This window comes from Tursiops truncatus, chromosome 7 (genome assembly GCF_011762595.2).
Source record: "Tursiops truncatus isolate mTurTru1 chromosome 7, mTurTru1.mat.Y, whole genome shotgun sequence".
Taxonomy (NCBI): Eukaryota; Metazoa; Chordata; class Mammalia; order Artiodactyla; family Delphinidae; genus Tursiops; species Tursiops truncatus.
Window position 1 is genome coordinate 54912145 of NC_047040.1, and position 22630 is coordinate 54934774.

Below are 22630 nucleotides of genomic sequence, written 5' to 3' on the forward strand. Positions count from 1 at the left end.
ACAGCGGTAGCGGCGGCGGCGGCAGCCAGAGCAAGAGCAGTGGTAGCTCGGGGTTTTCAGAACGAGCGGCAGCAGCTCTGTGGGGGCACCTGTGCGGCGCAGAAGTAGAAGGACCGGGGGTGGGGTTCGTGCCAGCCGCTGAGCCCGAACGGAGGGGCGCTTCCCAGCCCCTTAGGATTCCACTGCTCCGCAGAATCTCGGCCCGGAGCTGGGAATACCGGTGGGGTGTCATGTGCAGGGCCGGCTAGACGGCTGGGGCAGGGAAACATTTGGTCCAAGTGTAGAGAGGCAGAGAAAGCTGTGTCTGGGACCATGACAGCCTCCCGCCTGGACTTTGGGGAGGTGGAAACTTTCCTGGACAGGCACCCAGAGTTGCTTGAAGATTACTTGATGCGGAAGGGAAAGCAGGAGATGGTGGAGAAGTGGCTGCAGAGACACAGTCAAAGTCAGGGGGCTTTAGTGGCTGGCACAAGCGGCGTGGCTCACGGCGGTGGCAGAGGTAGTAGCAGCAGCGTTGGTGATGGCACCGGACCAAATGTCTCTGCTAGCAGCCAGCACACTCCGGGTGGTGGGGACTCAGGGGGGGTTCCCCTGAATCCCAGCTGGGCCAGTGGCAGCCGCAGCGATGGGAGCCTGCAGCGGAGAGCTTCTCAGAAAGAGCTAAGGAAGAGTTTTGCCCGCTCCAAGGCCATCCACGTGAATAGGACCTACGATGAACAAGTGACCTCCCGGGCCCAGGAGCCCCTGAGCAGTGTGCGGCGGAGGGCACTTCTCCGGAAGGCCAGCTCCCTGCCCCCCACCACTGCTCACATTCTCAGTGCACTGCTGGAATCGCGGGTGAATGTGCCTCAGTACCCCCCTACCGCCATGGACTACAAGTGCCACCTCAAAAAGCATAATGAGCGTCAGTTCTTCCTGGAACTGGTCAAGGATGTATCCAATGACCTTGACCTTACCAGTCTGAGCTACAAGATCCTCATCTTTGTCTGTCTCATGGTGGACGCTGACCGCTGCTCTCTCTTCCTGGTGGAAGGGGCAGCTGCTGGCAAGAAGAGCTTGGTCTCCAAATTCTTTGACGTGCACGCAGGAACCCCACTGCTGCCCTGCAGCTGCACAGAAAACTCAAATGAGGTGCAGGTCCCCTGGGGCAAAGGCATCATTGGCTATGTCGGGGAGCATGGAGAGACGGTCAACATTCCTGATGCCTACCAGGTAGGACTTTGCATTGTCCCCTTCCAGAGCCCCATTGGTCTGGGAACCAAACCTTCTGTTACCCTTTGGCATCCAGGAACACATTAATGTAGACTCTTTACAATATGGATTTTGCTATTTAAATTCCTTCTGAGTTTAGACTAGTTAGAATGTTACTATACTATCTTTGATCTAATGGTCTTTTCCTAACACACAGTGGCTTGTGGAATATTCATATATCACAGGGGCTACGTTTTGTACCCAATAATACCTCGTGTTTCTCTGTCAAGATACCTTGTCTGTAAGAATATCACAGAATGGTTTTAGAATGCATTTGTTAGGTGCTAGAAAAAGATGTCTACTCCAGAATTCCAGTGTTAGTCTGAAGAAAATGGGCATGTTGGTGTCTCTGATGTCATTTTGGGACCGTAATGCATTTCATTCTCATTCAAGATTGGGGAGAGATCATGAGTTCCAAGGTAAGGAAGACGAGGAAAAGAGGAGGAAAGTCAGGGGAAGAATGGGCCTCTGACCCATTTATGCCTTTTTAGCATCTATTTTAACTGTTTCTGTTGTTGAGCTGAGAGAGGCTGGACAAATTGAGGGGTTATTTAGGCTTGAATCCAGCATTATCTGCAGTCATCTTTTGACAGGACTGAGCAAGTAGGTTTTTAGTTTGTGAAACAAACAAAAAATGGATAATTTTCTAGCAATTCCAAAGGCAATGAGCAGGGTGAACATGCTAGTTTCAGGGGGAAAAGGAAACCCAACATGCTGTCGTCTGCCTTTAATTTTCACAGTGATTTGAACTTGCTATTAGATCCCGAATCTGAAAGCCAGTCTGTTCTAATTTCTTCAGTATCTATTCACTGAGCATAATGAAACTGGATGCCACTTTCTATGGGACTTCTTTCGTGTTCATAATAGTGGAAAGTTCTTATCCTTGGTCATGCAAGTTTTGTAGTCATTTGATGAGCTCTTCTTCCAGTTGTCTAATAAAGCTGCATGTTTCTCTAGAGTTTGTTGCTGTTGCTCAGAATAGCAAAAGTGGTGGGAAGGACACTAAAGGTAAAATTTTCTCTATTTCATCTGAAAGTTGGCAATATTATGTAGAAAATTGACGAGCTTGTACTGAAACCAAGTTCCATGTTTTTGTGAGATGTCTATCAATATAACGCTTTAATATTAAGGAATGCCTATCAAAATACCATTTTATTTACTTTTTTATTTATTAGATGCATTATTCACTATATCCTTCCTAAAGACTTTGATGGGTTTAGGACAAGCAAGCAGTGAGTGATCTTTAATAAGTGTCTATTTCTGTATAACCCTAGAAAGCCATGGGAAGAAATAAAAGCATTTAATAATTGATATGTTGAAGATTCTTTAAAAAGTTGAGCAATCACAAATTCTTCTCTTTCTCATTATTTCCACATCCTTATTGTGTACTTGGGCTAAAAAAAATCCCTTCCTAGTAGAATGGCTTGTTATAGCCCAGAATTGCACTCTTTTCTCTTTATTGCCCTTACTTTTCTTATTCTTCCCCAACTGATTTTCTCCATTTCTATAGCTTTTGTTTCTTATTCCCCTCTGTCAGCTCCTAACTTTTATTTAATACTGTTCATATACTGTCTTTTCTTCAAGAGCATAATTCTCAGCTTCCTCAGCAGTTAACTTGTCTTCCTGCTTCCTAGAATTGCGGCTAGAGGTGTTACCACAGGCATAGAAAATCAGGTTTTCAGCTGCTGATGTTTCTTCAGGGCCCTACTCTACTCTGAAGACAGAGGGTAAAGGAAAGTTGCCTTTTAATATTTGGGAGCTGACTTTGGGAATGGAGAGTTCTTCTTTTATCCCCCCAGGGTAGTAATGATGGCTGTAAAGACTAGGTTGTTGGGAGGACTGGCAAAAGGCAGGGAGGGGAAGTGTGTTATAGAGTTGAAGATCTTGGTTCAGTCTTTGTCTTCATTTTGATCTTCTTAGAAAGTTTCTCTTTCCTGTCTCCATTATCTTCTACCATATATGTCTGTATTTTTAACCTGGTGTGTTTTTCATTTTTACTTCACTACTTTTCTTCAATAAAATTACTTTTTTTTCTTTATTATGGTACACCAGTCACCATTACTGTGACCCTGGGAAAATTTCTTGATCTCTGAGTCTCAATTTACTCATAAGCAAAATTGGAATAATAACACCTCTGTGGTCAAGATTATTGTTTTGAAAATAAAATGAGATATATTGCATTAAAGCCCCCAAAACAGTACCTGGCACACTTTAATTATTCAAGAAATGGTAACAGTTTATGATGACCATGGTGATATCTAGTTTGCTAGTATTCTTTTTCTTTCTCTTTGTCTAATTTTCCATTTTTTTCTCCTTATCTGGGGCTGAGATATGAACTCAGCACATCCTGACCAGCCTTATCTTTCCCTAAGCAATACTCCACCCTTAAGTTAAATATTTTAGAACCAACTTTACATTCAAGGAATATAGAAATAGCTACTCTTCCACCTTCTGCTTAAGATTCCTCTAAATGTGATTGATAATACTTGACCATATACTATCCTATCAAAAGTTCTACATTTTGTTCCTTTTAGAACTCATGCAATATAAAACTTTTTATAGAGTTGTATTAATGTTGCATCCTTCCCAAGTTCTAGTGTTTTCCCTTCTCCTCTCCATTTCCTGCTGTTATAGATTTCTCTTAATGAAAATTGACAGCCTTCCAAATGCATGTTCTTTTATCACAATATTGTTGTAATTCTGAGAGTATACATAAACATCTTGAAGTTTCCATGTAAAAATGTAACCATCCTCCCTGATTCTTTATTAACTACTATATTTTTAAGGTGTTTCTTGCTCAGGATCAACTAGTGTGCTTTTTTTTCTTCAGGAGATGAACTTTGAAGAACTTATCACATGGAGTTTAAAAATTTAATTATTTGATAAATAAGATTGATGATCCTCTTAGAGGTTCAGAATATGGGTGAGAGAAAGGCATTGAAAACACTTACAAAATTATAATAAACATGGCATCCCGAAGTCAAGAGTAGACTAATGAACTACTAAAGTCGAATAAAAGTTTTGACAGCAAAAAAACCTTCACAGTTTATTTCATTATTTTTCATCACTTTCCTCAATTAGTCCTAAAAATCAGACTTGAAATTAGGAGACAAATAAAGAATTGCAAGTGAAAAAAAATTTATTCTACGTATCCAGTATCATAGTGACTGCAATCTACCTTTTTTCCCTGTTATAAGTTATTAAACAACCCACTTTAATATAGTAATGAAAAAATAGCCCTCAAGAGGTTGAAAATAAGAGCACTCAAGTAACAGGTGTTCTCTTTGAGGTTATTCTAAGCATTCAGAATACAGAACTTTAAACATTAATAAAAAGTGTGAGATGATATTTTTGTTAGCGTTGATAATGATGATACAGGTGTTTGATGGGCTTTTGGTTTGAAAAGCAGCCAGGATGTTTTGTTAGGTGAGCTGAGAGGAGGAAAGGGGATGACGCAGAAGGGTTATGTAGGTGTGCCAGGCTTTCAGAAAGCCTGATCTATTTGCACAACAGATTCATTTATTCATCATTTCCAACAAACATACACTATACATTGAGTGCCCATTATACCTAAGCCCCGGGTAGGGGCCCTATGGGTGTACAAAACTAAGAGGACATGCTTCTTGCCTTCTAGGTACTTCCAAGTTCTTCCAAGTACAAGGTTTTGTACTGTTCACAAACAACTAATGTCAAGCTGTACTATTGATAAATTGATAAATAAATGACACAAACTAAGTGGCATTAGTCACAGAGGAAAATGGAGTCACATTGTGACTTGGATCATTATAGAAGACTTCATGGAGGAGGTGTCAGTCAAGCTGGGAAGAGAGTTAGGTTTCACTGTTGGAGATAGCTGTGGAGTAGGGGAAGGCATCCAGGTACAGCAAAATGGCTTTAGCAGAAACACAATAATGAGCAACCCAAAATATGTATAGGGGATAGTGAGTGGTTTAATTTGGCCAAAGTATTGCATATGCTATAGAATGGGTATGCAAAAATAGGATGGGGGCAAAAGAAGAAAGAACCTTGAGTACCTGACTAAAGAATTCGAGCTTCACTAACAGTAAGCCACAGGGAGCCCTTGAGAACCTTTTAGCATGGTCAGAGTGGGGTTTTGGGTAACCTGGTGGCAGTGGCTAAATGGATTGAACAAGGGGAGACTCAAAGCTGTGAAAATAATTAGGACTCTATTATGATGGACTGGTGGAGCCAGATGAATTACTGAACTAAAGCACGAACAGTAGGAATAGATAGCAGAGGACAGATGGGGTTGTCCTGCAGGTGTGAATTTGGGCAAGGAGGGAGGGAAGTCAGTGATGACTCAGAGATTCTACACCTGAGAAATATGGAGAAGGGTAAAGACATCGTTAAAAATAGTTCTTCCTATTTTGGATGAGTAGAGATTCTAAGTAGAGCCAGCTACATAATTTGTGGAGCTCAGTGAAAAATGATTAAGCAGGAGCCTGGCTGGAGGTGGAGAAGTCAATTTTCCCTTCCCAAGGGTCTGCTCCTCCAACCCACAGCAGATGTGTGACCCCCAAGTGATTTTAACCTCCATGCTGAGAAATTCTCAGTACCTGGATTGGGTGTGAGTGAGAGGCCCTTGCTGAGTTGCCTGCTGAATGTGCCATAGTGCTGCGAGCTCTGGGTGGGGATGACCACAGGCTTGCTCCTCTTCATGACGGCATGGGGCATGCGCCTGACCCTCCCCCCACTCCCACCCAGGCTGCAGCCAGGAGCAGAGGGCAATGGCAGATCAGTTGGGCCTCACTCTCAACAGTTTTGACCTGCTTGTGGCTCCTGGTCTTAGGAAAGGGCTGACAAGGGGGTAGGCTGGGTGGGGCCCAGGGTACCAGGGAGCAGGAATCCATGGCCAAGAACCAGTCCTGGGCAGGCAGTGGGAGGGGAGACTGAGTGTGAGCCAAGGCTCCAAGCTCTGGACTCATACACTATTGTTCTGTTGGACTTCATTTACAAAGCACAAGTTCAAAGATAAAATTATTGAGAATTTCACACAGCACAGCATTAAACCTCAAGCAGGGAGCGCCTGTGCGACTGCCCTGGTCACATGCCCAAGAAGCCGGCCCTGATTCTGAGTCATAGGGAGTCTTAGGTGGAAAAGTTCAATTTTATTCCAGCGTAGTATCTACTGCTTTCGCATGGCCTCAGCTCCATTCTAATTAAATTCCGTGCCATTTTCAATGGCTGGATAGTGCTTTTCTATTTCTGTGTTTTTCATCCTTTCTGCCAGGACTCCTCTTTCTCCATCTTTGTTCATTCAGATCTTGCTCTGCCTTCTCATGATATAAGAAAGGAGAGCTGATTGCTTCTCTTTGAAGAGAAGAGACGAAAAACCAAACAAAAAATTATACTGGGAGTTATATTTAAGAATGCATTGCACTGGGACTTCCCTGGTGGTGCAGTGGTTAAGAATCCACCTGCCAACGCAGGGGACACGGGTTTGATCCCTGGTCCGGGAGGATCCCACATGCCACAGAGCAACAAGACCCGTGAGCCACAACTGCTGGGCCTGTGCTCTGGAGGCCGTGAGCCACAACTACTGAGCCCATGTGCCTGGAGCCCGTGCCCACACACTGCAACGAAGACCCAATGCAGCCAAAATAAATAAATTTATATATAAAAAAGAATGCATTGTACTATACTGCTATTATATATAAAATATTAATGTAATGATATTTAATAACTTATTTTCACTGAACTTCATTTTTAATTTTATTTTAGAATGATTTCCATTGAAATAAATATATTTAAAAGTGTTTGGTCTCAGAAGGGATTAATTTCATGTATGTAGAAGATTCAGTGGTGAATATGCTTATTCCCTGATAAGCCAGCGATGACCGACATGGGTCTATAGTCCTGTGATTGAACTGCTGAGATTTGCTTAAAAGGCAGATGTTGCTTCCACTCCAACACTAGAATTACAAAGGAGTTTCATGAAATCTCATTTCAACTTTGCACATAGTGTTTTAAAAATTCCCTCAAGCCCACAACCATGTTCACTAGTCCAGAACCTGAATCGATTTTGTGTTTGAAGCAGGAAACATTTGCTGTTTCAGCCCCTCTTCCTGACAGACACATGATCCTAAGAAACACAGTGACAAATTGCATTTGCTGCTTTGAACGTGAGGATAGATTATAGAAAAGTACAGTTCCTACAGAATCATGGGGAGGTAATTTAAGGTTAACTCAATTTTTTCCCAGCCCATAATCTAAATGTTTACTAATCTGACCAATTTATTTTGGTTCCTGAGGTTTGGGTCACCCATTTATTTACAAGGCTGGCTTAATTTGGAAGTTAGTGTTTCATGTTTCGTATAGTGTTGAAGAGTCATATGAAGCTTTCCTCTGAAATAGTTTTGAGTTGTTTTATGGAAAGTCAACAAGATCCTTGAGGTCCACTACTTGCTACTTTAGTCACTTATTTTAAGGGTAGTTTGCATTTAACCACCTTGTTTTGGAAAGTGGAATTTGAATCACAAAAACAGTTTAGTCATAAAAGAGTGGGTTGGATTTCTAATATTTTAGGAGAAACTTGGGTTTCCGATCATTCACAGGCATTCAGGCTAAATTTATTTGTTTATTTATTTATTTTTAGGATTAAAATAGTAAAGATGTTTTCCTGGCATAAAAAATGTGTATTTTCTATAATTCCAAGAGTTTCTTATTAATTGGTTGTTTCAGCGGCTGAACAGTGGTTTCACATATTAATGATAAATTCTGTTTTCTTTCCTAAAACATAGCTTTAGGCTGTTGCAAATTTAGTTCAAAAGATCTTTTTCACCTGAGTGAAAAAAATGAGGAACCTTTGAGATACCTCTTTAGGGTATCAAGTTTTAAAAAATGTAAACATGATAGAAGGGAAATGGAAGCTCCACTGTTGATTAACAATAACTCTATTTATGGAGCACTAACTACGAGCCTGGAATTAGCTCTTCAGCAAGCATTGCCTCTTTTAATCCTCTCAACAGTCCCCATAGGTAGCTTATTCCCACCCCCATTTTACAGAAGGAGAAACTAAGGCTTGGGAGGTTAAGTAATTTGCTCAAAGTCACTCAGCTGGTAAGTGAGGGAGCTGGGATTCAAGCTGAGGTCTTCGGATTGCAGAACCTTCATGCCCGGCCACTCTTGTTGTGACCTCTGCTGACCATTAACTATTGGGTGTACAAATCCTCTCATCCCTTAAAGCCCATCTTCATGAAACTCTTCGTGATCCTTGCCACATCCCACGTAAACTGGATATAATCTCTCCCTCTTTTGAACTTCTGTAATGCTTTAAATATACTCCTTTCTATTTTCTTAATATTATAAGTATTTGGGTATATAAATGACTACTTGACTATGAACTCAAGGTCATGACTTCTCATTTTTCACTGCACCATAGGGCTTAATGCAAGGTTTTCTATTCAATTGAGTAAAATTACCACTGATACCTCCTTATGTGGTCAGTTCAACCACCTCTAAGCAGAAATTTCAGCCTATTCAGCCAATATAGCTAATATTATTCAGCTAATATAGACAGTTAAACCAGGAAATTCATTTCATGAACACATCTTTTAATTATTTGGACGTTATTTTATAAATTTTTAAAAATAGAACTTATAAAGCCCGGATAACTGGTGAATTATCTGAACTGCTTTTCTGCATTAATTGATCTTTCTTTTAAAAATTTATTGATTTTATTTATTTATTTTTGGCTGCGTTGGGTCTTTGTTGCTGCACGCTGGCTTTCTCTTGTTGTGGTGAGCGGGGACTACTCTTTGTTGCGGTGCGCAGGCTTCTCATTGCGGTGGCTTCTCTTGTTGCGGAGCACGGGCTCTAGATGCGCAGGCTTCAGTAGTTGTAGCGCACGGGCTTAGTTGCTCCACGGCATGTGGGATCTTCCCGGACCAGGGCTCAAACCCGCGTACCCTGCATTGGCAGGTGGATTCTCAACCACTGTGCCACCAGGGAAGCCCTGCATTAATCGATCTTTATGTTAATTGCTGGACCCTCATCTCCTCATCCCTTCCATTGTTTTCCTGTTTGTTTTTTTCTTTTACTCCATTTCATGTGGAGACCATATTATAGAGAAAGTAGGCTGTTGCTGACCAAATGGTAACTAGCAACAGCCCACTGCCAGCTTCTTCTAGGCAAAAGTATTGGATGAAGCATGACTGTTCCAGCTAACTGAAATTTCTAGTTTTCTCATGACTACTTCATTCATACAGTATAACTTACTGAAGGTAAAACCCCTTCCAGCATTAGGCCTTGAAGATGTTAGGATTTTTTCTTTGAAAATATTTTCAGATATGGGAGATTATATTGACCAACCGTATACTTATTTATAATGGGGTTTTGAAGTCCTATTATTATATTGACCAACCTTTCAGGAACATTGAATTTTCAGGTTTATTGATTACATATCTTATGTTTCATATACGCCCAAAAAGTCTCATAAAAATTTTAACTTCTGAGATGGTTGCCTTTACATCCTACTCTTTCCAAGATGTAGTTATTAGATATGCATTGAGCATGTCCAAGTGACAGCATCTCTATCCTTTCTGATCCGTATAGTAATCAAATTTGGCTGTTGGCTACACCTCCTCCTCAGCCCACCTCCCAGAAGAAATAATAAGGTATTTAAGGGTAAACAGTGTAGCTAGTCTTGCTATGTAGAAATTAACTGCCACTCCTAGATCTGAAGAGGAGAGTGCAACTACCAGAGCCTCTCTCTCAGAGGTTCTGAGAGAGAGTTACAGCAGTGTGAGAGCCAGAGCTGTGGCCCTGGGAGAGAGGAACTCAGACACTGGCAAACCATGACCTGGACGAGAGAGAGCCGGGGAAACATTACCCTCCTCACACCCTCTATCTCCTGCCAGCGCCACTCATTGGTTGAACCCAGCCTTGCTTGAGGCCAAGAGGGCAAAGGGAGCCCTGGTGCAGTAGGTCATAGGAGTCAGCCTTCTGGCACAGAACAGGGCAGTGAAAGGTGGCAAGTGCATCTGGAGAGACAAATGGGGACTATCCAGAGTCACCAGGGATATTAGTTTACTCATCAGGGATGTAAGTATAGGAAGCCCAAGTCGGGTAGTAATATCCTTCACTGAACACTAAATTTCATCAGTCTACAGAGCATAGTGATTGAAATCTATCGAAAACAAGTTCAGAAATGCTGTAGTGGTATTTGACTGTCTTATTCTGTCCAAATAGTTTTGTTTATTCCTGGCATCCTAATGCTCAGAAGAAACCCTATAGGAGGGCCAAAGACACCTACAGGGAAGAAACGACATTGGTCTAGTTTATGGAACCTCTTCCCTGCAATGTCTGATTAAGCCCATTTGTTTGAGAATTAAAATCTTAGATCACTAATCACTTTGTTAAACTGTAAAGGACATCAGAGTGTAAGAGAACATGTTCTAGACTTGGAAACAGGAATCTTGGACTCTATTCTCAATTCTGCCTTAGTTTTTTCAGCTATAACATAAGGATGATATGTTCAGACACATCTAGCCCATATGATATTTTGTAAGGATCTAATCATTTGATTCTAATGAGATAATTGGAAAGCATATTTAAAAGGGTAAAGTAAGAAATGTAAGACCGCTCTCTCATTTCGTCCCAGCTTACCCGTCCCCCTCCCCGTGTCCTCAGGTCCATTCTCTACGTCTGCATCTTTATTCCTGTCCTGCCCCTAGGTTTATCAGAACCTTTTTTTTTTTTTTTTTAGATTCCATTTATATGTGTTAGCATACGGTATTTGTTTTTCTCTTTCTGACTTACTTCATTCTGTATGACAGACTCTATGTCCATCTACCTCACTACAAATAACTCAATTTCATTTCTTTTTATGGCTGAGTAATATTCCATTGTACATATGTGCCACATCTTCTTTATCCATTCATCTGTCAATGGACACTTAGGTTGCTTCCATGTCCTGGCTACTATAATAGTGCTGCAATGAACACTGTGATACATGACTCTTTTTGAATTATGCTTTTCTCAGGGTATATGCCCAGTAGTGGGATTGCTGGGTCATATCATAGTTCTGTTTTTAGAACTAATACTCTTCTCCAAAGTGGCTGTATCAATTTACATTCCCACCAACAGTGCAAGAGGGCTCCTTTTCTCCACACCCTATCGAGCATTTATATTTTGTAGATTTTTTGATGATGGCCATTCAGACTGCTGTGAGGTGATACCTCATTGTAGTTTAGATTTGAATTTCTCTAATGATTAGGGATGTTGAGCACCCTTTCATGTGTTTGTGTGCAATCTGTATATCATCTTTGGAGAAATGGCTGCTTAGGTCTTTGGCCCATTTTTAGATTGGGTTGTTTGTTTTTTTTTGATCTTGAGCTGCATGAACTGCTTGTAAATTTTGGAGATTAATCCTTTGTCAGTTGCTTCATTTGCAAATATTTTCTCCCATTCTGAGGGTTGTCTTTTTGTCTTGTTTATGGTTTCCTTTGCTGTGCAAAAGCTTTGAAGTTTCATTAGGTCCCATTTGTTTATTTTTGTTTTTATTTCCATTTCTCTAGGAGGTGGGTCAAAAAGGATGTTGCTGTGATTTAAGTCATCGAGTGTTCTGCCTGTGTTTTCCTCTAAGAGCTTTATAGTGTCTGACCTTACATTTAGGTCTTTAATCCATTTTTAGTTTATTCTTGTATATGATGTTAGGGAGTGTTCTAATTTCATTCTTTTACATGTAGCTCTCCAGTTTTCTCAGCACCACTTATTGAAGAGGCTGTCTTTTCTCCATTGTATATTCTTGTCTCCTTTATCAAAGATAAGGTGACCATACGTGCCTGGGTTTATCTCTGGGCTTTCTTTCCTGTTGCATTGATCTATATTTCTATTTTTGTGCCAGTACCATACTGTCTTGATTACTGTAGCTTTGTAGTATAGTCGGAAGTCAGGGAGCCTGATCGCTCCAGCTCCATGTTTCTTTCTCAAGATTGCTTTGGCTCTTAGGGGTCCTTTGGATTTCCATACAAACTGTGAAATTTTTTGTTCTACTTCTGTGAAAAATGCCATTGGTAGTTTGATAGGTATTGAATTGAATCTGTAGATTGCTTTGGGTATTAGAGTCATTTTCACAATGTTGATTTTTCCAATCCAAGAATATGGTATATCTCTCCATCTGTTTGCATCATCTTTAATTTCTTTCATTAGTGTCTTATAGTTTTCTGCATACAGGCCTTTTGTCTCCTTAGGTAGGTTTATTCCTAGGTATTTTAATTTTTTTTGTTGCAGTGGTAAATGGGAGTGTTTCCTTAATTTCTCTTTCAGATTTTTCATCTGTAGTGTATAGGAATGCAAGAGATTTCTGTGCATTAATTTTATATCCTTCTACTTTGCCAAATTCATTGATTAGCTCTAGTAGTTTTCTGGTAGCATCTTTAGGATTCTCTATGTATAGGATCATGTCATCTGCAAACAATGACAGTTTTATTACTTCTTTTTTTTCAATTTGGATTCCTTTTATTTCTTTTTCTTCTCTGATTGCTGTAGCTAAAACTTCCAAAACTATGTTGAATAATAGCAGTGAGAGTGGGCAACCATGTCTTGTTCCTGGTCTTAGAGGAAATGGTTTCAGTTTTTGACCATTGAGAACCATGTTGGCTGTGGGTTTGTCATATAGGGCCTTTATTGTGTTGAGGTAGGTTCCCTCTATGCCTACACTCTGGAGAGTTTTTATCATAAATAGGTGTTGAATTTTGTCAAAAGATTTTTCTGCATCTGCTGAGATGATCTTATGGTTTTTCTCCTTCAGTTTGTTAATATGGTGTATCCCATTGATTGATTTGCATATATTGAAGAATCCTTGCATTCCTGGGAAAAGCCCCACTTGATCATGGTGTATGATCTTTTAATGTGTTGGATTTTGTTTGCTAGCATTTTGTTGAGGATTTTTGCATCTATGTTCCTTGGTGATATTGGCCTGTAGTTTTCTTTTTTTGTGACATCTTTGTCTGGTTTTGGTGTCAGAGTGATGGTGGTCTCGTGGAATGAGTTTGGCAGTGTTCCTCCCTCTGCTATATTTTGGAAGAGTTTGAGAAGGATAGGTGTTAGCTCTTCTCTAAATGGAAACAACCAAGTTTATTCTTTAGAGATTGCCTCAAAATAATCAGGATCGGGCTTCCCTGGTGGCGCAGTGGTTGAGAGTCCGCCTGCCGATGCAGGGGACACGGGTTCGTGCCCCGGTTCGGGAGGATCCCACATGCCACGGAGCGGCTGGGCCCGTGAGCCATGGCCGCTGAGCCTGCGTGTCCGGAGCCTGTGCTCTGCAACGGGAGAGGCCACAACAGTGAAAGGCCCACGTACAGGGGAAAAAAAAAAAAAAAAAAAATCAGGATCAAGCATTCATGTATGTATCAATAGGAATATAACAATATTAATTGCTTCTTGTAGCAACCTTGCGAGGTTGTATAATTTAATGCAGAATTATATGGAAATAATTTAATGGAAAATGATATGAAAGATATGAAAATATAAAATGAAATAGATGTGCTTTCTCTCTAGCAAGTGAAGCCAAAATTTACTTCCAAGTCACCTCCTCTCTTTACGCGTGGCTGTTGATATGAGCTTCCTCCTTGGTTGCTACCTGTGCACCTACCACAGTATCTGGCATATAGGGCATATAGTAGGTTCTTTTTAAATTATATTTGAATGAAGAGAAGAGCCCTTATTACTGCCTTTGTTTCATCTCAAGAGTAACATACACTGATGGGACCATTATGTCAGTTTGAGTGTCTCAACAGTGGCACTATTGACATTTTAGGCTGGATAATTCTTCGTTGGGGGAAAGGGGGGCTGATCTGTGCATAGAAGGATGTTTAACAGCATCCTTGGCCTCTACTCACTAGATGCCTGCCAGTCCTGACAATTAATAATGTCTCCAGACACTGTCAGTTGTCCTCTGTGGGCAGTTCCTCCCCTTTTTAGAAACCGCTGATGTAGAACAATTTGGCAATAATCATGTACTGCCTTAGGAATATTTACAACTTTTGATGTAGCAATTCCAGATCGCCCTAAGGAAATTTTTATGGGTATGTGCAAAGATTTGTCTATATGAATACTTACCACAGTCTTATTTATAATAGTGTAAACATATCAACCCAAACATCCAACTAGAGGGCTGGATAAATAGACTATGATACATATAAAATGGAATATTTAATCAGAGGAAATTGCTCACAAACTATTAAGTGAGCAAAGCATATTTAGAAAACAATAGCACCCCAGTTTTCTTAACAGTAACAACAAAAGCATGAGATAAGGGGTTGAGTTTACAATCAGACAGACTGGATTCAATTCCCAGTTCTACCACCTAAAAGTTATATCATATTTCACTTCTCCAGTTGTTAGTTTCTGCAATCCTAAAGTGGGAATATTGATTCCTATCTTAAAAGGTTGTTCTCAGAGTTAAATAAAATTATATATGAAAAGTTTAACATTCTGTTTGTTACCTTTTGAAGACTCAGTGAAAAGTAATTGCAATAGCGCCTGCGGAAAGGCTGTAAGGTGATAAGCCAAAACATTAATAGAGGTGATCTCAGAGTGGTGGGCTTACTTTTCTCTTCTCTTTTGTGTTTTCTATTTATTTTTCTGAAATTTCCACATATGTATTAATTAATAGAGTAACTGTAGTTGCTTTAATAGATACACCTCCTAAGCTCGGTGGCGCACAGTGGTAACACAACAGAAGCTTATTTCTCACTCTTCCTAAGCTCAGCAAAGTCTTCCTGATTGATGGGTAGCTCTCCTCCAAGAAGGGATTCTTTCCTTCCTAGGTCTTCACTCCTTCAAGATGGGGCTTCCAAGGTTGCCCTCAGCATCAACATCTTTTCAGCAGATGAGGGGAGAAAGAAATGGACAAATGAAGCAGGAGGACTTTGTGGGTCAGGTCTGGAAATGGCACATATCATTTTCTGCTCCCATTTCATTGATTTTCTAGACTCTAGAACTCAGGCAGGTAGCCATACCTAACTGCAGGAAGGCTGGAAAATGTGTAGCCTTGTCCCAAAGTGGCTCCCAGCCTCAGATCCCATCTAACTAATTCATGCAGCTCAAAGTGCAGGACCTTCCAGTGGGGAGCCGTCTCCTCTAGTGGATCCTCCTGGTTTTCACAGGCTGGGATTCATGTACATGATTAATTGCCTACAACAAGATTTGAGAGGGAAAATCAGCTGGGCTTTGGAAAAGGGGGAGAAGATTCTTGCTGTTTTATTTGACGTTGTTGAGAATGGATTCAAGAATAGGACTCTGCAGGCAGGAAGTTTGCTAAGGAGGTTGTTGCCTCTAAGCTCGAAGGTCTGAGGGTTAAAAGGTCAAGGAGTGGGGCCAAACCTACCTACGTAATTTGTGGGACCCAGAGAAAAATCAAAATTGGGGTCTTGGCAGAGATCAGGGAAGTCAGTCTCCCCAGGCCAGCCACCAGATTGCAGTCTCTGTGCCAGAACATGCTCTCTGTCCCTGGATCATGGTTGGGTGAGAGGCCACGGCAGAGTTGCTTACTGAGCGTACCGAGATGCTGTCAGCCTGGTGGGGACAGCCAGCACGTTGTTTCACCCTGAGACATTTCAGGGCTCTTGACCTTCCCAGTATCCATGCCCGTGACCTCACTGGGAACGGAGAGCAACATCAGAATGTGGGCACCCGCCCCCATCACATCACCCGTCAACCAGACCCTGTTGCAGCCCTGGATAGAGGAAGTAGAGGTCATGGGGCTGGGGCAGGGAGTGGGAGGCTGAGAAACCATCAGGTAGCTGGATGGTGTGTGAGCCCCTGGAGCATGTTCCATCTGACTTAACCTACAAAACAAATTCAACTTAAACTTCAAGTGGCGGGACAGGAAGGGGGGCTTCTCAGCATGGGGTACTGTGACTACACTGGATGCTCATCCATAAAGCCATTTTGGGGTGGCACCTATACTTTGACTTTAAGAATAAACAATGAGGATGGCAAACTCCCCATGAAAGTTTTTTTCCCACCTACTTCAGTAGCACTTTGCCCATATGACGCTTGCTATTTATTCAATTTTTGGTAATTTCAATTTTGGCTCACCTGTCTTTCTCTCCATTAAGCTGTGAGCTCCTTGAGGGCAGATGCTATGACTTTCTTAGCTTTGTAGCACCCCGTGTGTGGCCCAATGCCTAGCTCGTAGTAGTTGGGTACTCAACAGATACTTGTTGCGTAAATAAATGAGAAAAAGGAATGTAATTGAGAATTTGGTCACAAGGGCAAGTGGCCTAGGTACTAGTACCAGGTTACAGGTCAGATTAAGACCAGGGGTTTAGCTAATGATGCTGAACTAGGCTACTTATAGGCCAAGGGTCCTTTCATTGTCCTAAGCAGAGGGAAGGGTTGGGTTCCCAGGTCAAGTGTCAGGTACAGGGCTCTAGTGGTCCAGGCTCTGAAAGTTAGAGAGATGAAGGCACAAGGAGCCAAGCATTTCATCTATTATCAGTAAAAAAGAGGAATTAGCAGAGTTGGGAGGATAAGTGAAAGAGAAAAAGGATACCAACTATGACAGCAGTCCCAGGGCTTTGAGAAAATAGTGATTATGTAGTTAATAATGGCAGCGTTGGAACAAAGAGGATATTGTCTACTTTTCATATGTTTATTTAAATGGCAGTAGTGATGTCTTTTAGGCAAGGCAGGTGATTCGCTAGGGAGAGTATAAAAGGTCAGACTGGGAGCTCTCTGACTTCTGGAGTGGTAATTTAAACGAAATTCATGCATGTAGAGAGCCCAGCACCAAGCCTTTGATGAAAGCAATGCACTACCACTACCACCATTTCCATTTCTCCCCCAAGAACCAGAAGTATTAATATTTATGTTTCTCTAGTCTGTACTTGTTTCCAGGAAGCATCCTCCAAGATTGTCAGATTCTTTTTTGGACTCTAGATATTTTAATTTGCATTATCTATCATTACCTTAGAAAAGATTCAGTCCTTTGAGAAGTATGTAATTCTTCAAAAGTCATCTGTGACCAATTGTGTTAAACTGTTAAATGACATTCCCACAGACAGTTATCACAATTGTTACCACTTCAAAGTTCAATGGAATGATACTGTCAACAAGTGCATTTACCTAACATAGTTCAGAATCTTCTGAACCACTGGCTTGCCCCAGCCTCTTTCCTTTTCCTCTGTCTTCCTCTTTTTTCCTTTCCTCTCTCATTTCTTTGTCTTATGCTTTCCATTTCCTCTTTTCTGACATTCCGCACCTGTCTTCCTTTTTTGTAACTGCTTCCCTTTGTGCCTCCCAAATTTCCCTCTCTTTTCCCCCTCCCTATCCTATTCTCCCCCAGCCATCCTTCGAATTGGCTATCTCTCTTTTTCCTTATTCTTTCTTCTCTTTTCCATGTCTTCTTCTTGCCTTCTGTGATATTACTGACTTGAACATAAAGCAGATATAACATGAAAATAAGTTTTAGTTATAATTTCCAAATCAAAGTTTAAAATCTCGTAGACCTACCTCAGAAAACAATTGAGTTTCTTTTTTACGTCCATGTGGCCCGTGATTAGTATCTCTCTTTTAAATTTTAAAATTGGGTACATGGAATATTTGTCTTTCTTTTAAAACACACAAATTTTAATTACATTTCAAACTGTTAACCCATGTGGCCCATGGTTGTAATTTAGTTCCTATAGGTGAATGCCTTGCAATGTGAAAAAGACCTTGCCCCTGAAGTATTGTACATTCTAAGTAGAACAAGTGACAGGGAAATTGGTATTTAAACACTTGGTATACAATATCCAGGCTTTTATTAAAGTGAGAACAATGCTAAATATTATTTCTTTGGTATTTCTCTTAGCCTAGTATCCACCAGGAATTCTTAGCAACAGTGACACAGAAGTTACCATGCCAGCAGTTCTCAGGCTGATTGATTATTTGAGGTTTTGCCTCTGTTAACCTAAAGTTCCTGCTGGTGAATGTCCTCTTCAGGGTATTTTTTTTTCTTTTGTTCCTTTTCCTTTTGTAGGCAGAAAAGAAATATTTTCCATCTTCCTGAATCCACTAGGAAGCATGTGGGATTTAATCACCTCTTATTATATTGCTTCTCCCCCAATGTACTAACACTCTGAAACTTGCTTAATCATTTGTAAAATTTAGCCACAGGACTTGCTGCTGCCCTTCTGTGACAATCCATCACAGGGAAGGTCCACCAAACTTTATAAGCTGTGTGACTCTGTTTCCTAGAGTTGATGTTTTCTCTTGACTGAAAACCACATTGAACCTTAACATCTGTATCTTGCTTCCTCCTTTCTAGCAGAACGTAATACCTGGCTTGTGTGTGGAAGTGTTCTTTTTTAAATTGTCATTCCAGCTTTATGAAAGATAATTTTTTTCCCATCCTTGATAAAGGAAGCCATTCATTAGAATGTGTTTCCAATTCTCAAATTCTGTATAAATGTACAAAGCTAAAGAATAGGGCAGTTTTTCAATATTTGAAATAGGAAAATTTGACTAAATGAGCATTAGACTACTTTTTTTTCCTTTCTTTTCCTCCATGCCTGTCACCTTTGATAAACCACTGTTTGCCTAAGGAGACATATATAATAAGATATCTATAATAATTATTATTACAAGAGAAATATTAATTTGTCCATTGTTTGGTGTTCTCTTTGCAGAAATTCCATCTTTAAGTTCCTTAGTCAGTGCATTTGGAACTAAAAGTAATGTTTCCTATATTTGAATATTAATTTGAGCCTGGTATTTTTTCAGGATTATCTCATGTGATCTTCATAATAATCTGATGAGAAGGGGGGGAGTGCATGTTATCTTCTCCCTTTTTTAGATTAGGAAACAAGCACTGAGGCCTTTTCCCGAGACCACATGGCCATAAGTGTTAGACTTAGGATTCTCTATTCCTCTATCACTGTTTCTTCTACTCTTGGCTTTGAGAAGACCCAGTAAACAACATCTCTCTTTCCTACCCTGATCTGACGTAGATGAGAAATAAGACAAAAGAGGAAATGGGACATCAAAATATCACATTTACAATTTACTAAGCAGATGCTGGAGTATGAGCTTATAATACCTCCAAAATTAAATAGCCCTACACTCCCAGATATAGAAAAAGCTGGATGCCTACAGTCCTCCCCACAAGAGAGGCCCATCCCTTTGAAACGTACAGCATTGAGGAACAGAGCAGAGGCATGCTTCCTGTGGGCAGAAGATTAAGAGGAAGAAGGGGTTGGCAATGCATGCCCAATTAGTCTCCCTAGTACCCTAATAAGGTAACTCACCCTACCTCCTTGGGGAGGAGGAAGGAGACGGTACAAAGGCTGGCGAGCTTAAGGGAGATCTCTCCTCATGAAATCCAAAGAAGGAGGAAAGAGTTGTTCCTCCTCTCACATATGCCATGCCATCTCTCAAATAGATTGTCATATCTGAAACACTGAGAGCACTCTGTCCTTCACCACCTTGACCTGCAACATTCTCCTGTCCCTATCTTATCTTCCTTATCCTCAGTTACCCAAGCCAGAAACCTAGCTGTCATCTTTGATTCCTTCCTTTATTCACCTACCATACTCAATCTATCAGAAAGTCCTTTTGATTCAGTCTTTAAAACAGATCTCAAGTCCATCCATTTTTCTCCATCTCTCCTGCCACAACTCCACTCCAAGTCCCCATTTTCTTTCTCCTAGATGATTGAATCTGCCTCATAATGGGTCTAATTCCACTCTTAGCCATTTCCCACAGAGAATGTTTATGAGGCAACAAGGAGCCCAAGCAATGGATAGGAAAGTGGGACCAGATTTTTCGAGAGACGTGTTATCCTAGTTACCTTCACTTTGAAGGCAAAGAACCATAGAAGACCTATGAGCAGGAGAGGGACACAGATCTGGGCTGCCCTGCACTCATCACCCTTGGGAACTTGGGCAGATGCCCTGCTCTCTGTGCACCTCAGAACCTTCATATGTAACATGAGAGAGCTGGGAAAATGATTTCTGAGAGTCTTCAAGCTCTAAAATTTAATCTTAATTACGGAATCGAAGAGCAGAAACCTAACAAAACAATACTGGGTATGAGTTGTAAAATTAACAGTTTTGTAATAAGGCATGCTTAGTTTTGAATAAGACTCATGTCTGAGCCACTTGTAGTGTTACCAGTGGCTGCTCCAGAATGTTACAGGAGGGGCTCAGGACTGCCACCTGGCTGGCAATATAGTCTAGGGGACTTGTAATAAAGCTCTATTTGTATAGCTACACATTATCTTTACATATCTTTGGGAAGGCTGGAGATAAGCCATTCCTTGGTATTGTCACTGGGTGATATCTTTAGGAAAGAAATGATTTGGGTTCAGGATTGCATTCTGGGTCTTCCCATTAACTGCAATAGAGGAGATAGCCAACTATTATGTAATAGGATCTGAGTCTCTTCATCTCCAAATCAGAAATCAAAGAAAGTTTTTCTGCATAATTATTCCAATCTAAGGACATTAATGAGTCCACAGGAACAAGATATGCCCTAGAGAGAGGAACAGTGGGTAAAAAATATCAGGCAATGATCTTTCCCCCAAACTAACAGCTTCACAACCTATAATTCTACTATCATAGCTTAATTTCCCTCAGTATTTCTGGTTTTTCCAACTGTGAGAATCTCCAAACATCTCTGAGAGCCCATCAGCTGTGAACAAGTTAATTAGCAGTTAACATGAACAGAAATGAATTGACCACTTGGTAAGAACAATAATGGGACCAGGATAGGTTCAAGGACTGAGAAGAGTAAAGAAAAGCTACCAAGGAACCAACGACGCCCAGACTAGTTCAGCTTTGCCAAAGACAAACCATGTTTAAGTCATGTCTGCCTGACTTCAATGGGGGCAATTAAGAGCCTTCCTCTAGACATCCTCTAACCTTCTAACTCTATGACTTTATCATTCTGAAGTTCTGACCCCAATTCTTACATTATGAAAACAAACAAGAAATTTAAGTAGAAAGAAAGCATTGATGATTCTTTTCAGAGGTCAATCACCTTTTCAACATATTTCTATATACTTGTTAGACAAATGCTCCAGAATTATACTGTAAGGTTTATAATAAAATCTTCCAAAAATGCCTCTTCATGTGGAGTAAACCTGATAAACAAGATAACAAGTAAACAAGATAATGGCACAAGAAAAGACTTCTGCTAGTAAAACTTCATCCTTACATTTTATAGTCCTTAAAGTACCAACTGCTAATAGAATTTTTCAATTAACACACAGGCAAAGAACTCATTTTCAACTGGACTAAGCAAACCAAAGAAAAATTAATATGCTATATTCTAGGCACTATGCTAAGATTTAGTTATCTCATTTAATCCTCACAAAGCTCTGTGAGATAGGTATCATTACTTTCCACATTTTACATGTGAAGAAACTGGATTTTGGGAGGTTTAGTAAGTTGCCAAGGTTTACAAAGCTAGTAAATGGCAGAGCCAGGATCCAAGCCCAGGTTGTCTAACTTTGTCAAGACTGCACACTTTTACTACTATGGGAGATATTAAGGATTATACTCATGTCTTGTTCAGGTATTCAAGGTTGTAATAGTCCTGCCCATGAAAGAAGGTGGCTCCTTGACAGAATAGGAAGTTCAAAAATCTATTAGAATGCCTTTCAGAAGGTGTGTTAGCAATTTACATCCATTGACGTGAGGAGTTGTTGATTATTTACAAGCAAAGATCGCAGGAATTGTATCATGTTTGGAGAGTTTGGGGCACGATGACTCAGGAAACTTCACTGTATGCAGTATAACCCATTAATGCCTGTGAAGGCAGAGTAATAAAAGTAGTAAGAGCTAACATTTATAAGACACTTACTGTTTGCCAGGTATTGTCTTAAGCACTTTACATACTTCACGCAACAATTTTGTAAGGTAGGTCTATTATCAATCTATTGCACAGTTGAAGTAACTGAGGTACAGAGAGGTTAAGCAACCTCCCCACGATCACACTGCTAATAAGTTGGAGAGCCAGGGTTTGATCCCAGAATGTTTGGGGCCACAATTTGTGTTCTTGAGAACCACTACCTGCAGCCTCTGTTGTAGTGTGTAAACAATGAGTAATGAGCTATTCAACATCTTTTCATAATGCCCTTTACCAAAGTTGTGAGACAACTTTGACATGGACTACACAGTTGATATTTCTGGAAGCTGGGTTGGGAGTGTACAACATGGATAGTTCCTTTAAAGATGAAAGGTTTGAAAAACATCACAACTGCTTAGTACCTAAACCTACCAAGAAAATCTGTTTACATCATTAGGATTTAACTGGAGGAAATTGTTAAGAGATTTCCTGTGATATTTGAGAGATATTGATAATTTTTAAGGCAGAGATAGAATTATTCTCTGAAGATCTTATAATTGCATATATCCATTGTAGAGTA

The 22630-nt window shown here is 40.5% G+C and overlaps 1 protein-coding gene across 1 annotated transcript in view; it reads left to right on the forward strand.

Moving 5' to 3' along the window:
- The first annotated feature begins 312 nt into the window (after nt 1-312).
- PDE11A (phosphodiesterase 11A) overlaps nt 313-22630 on the forward strand; it is a 435071-nt gene continuing 412753 nt past the window's right edge. Inside the window, exon 1 of the mRNA XM_073806952.1 lies at nt 313-1212. Coding sequence (XP_073663053.1) covers nt 313-1212 — 900 coding nt within the window. The remainder of the gene's footprint in view (nt 1213-22630) is intronic.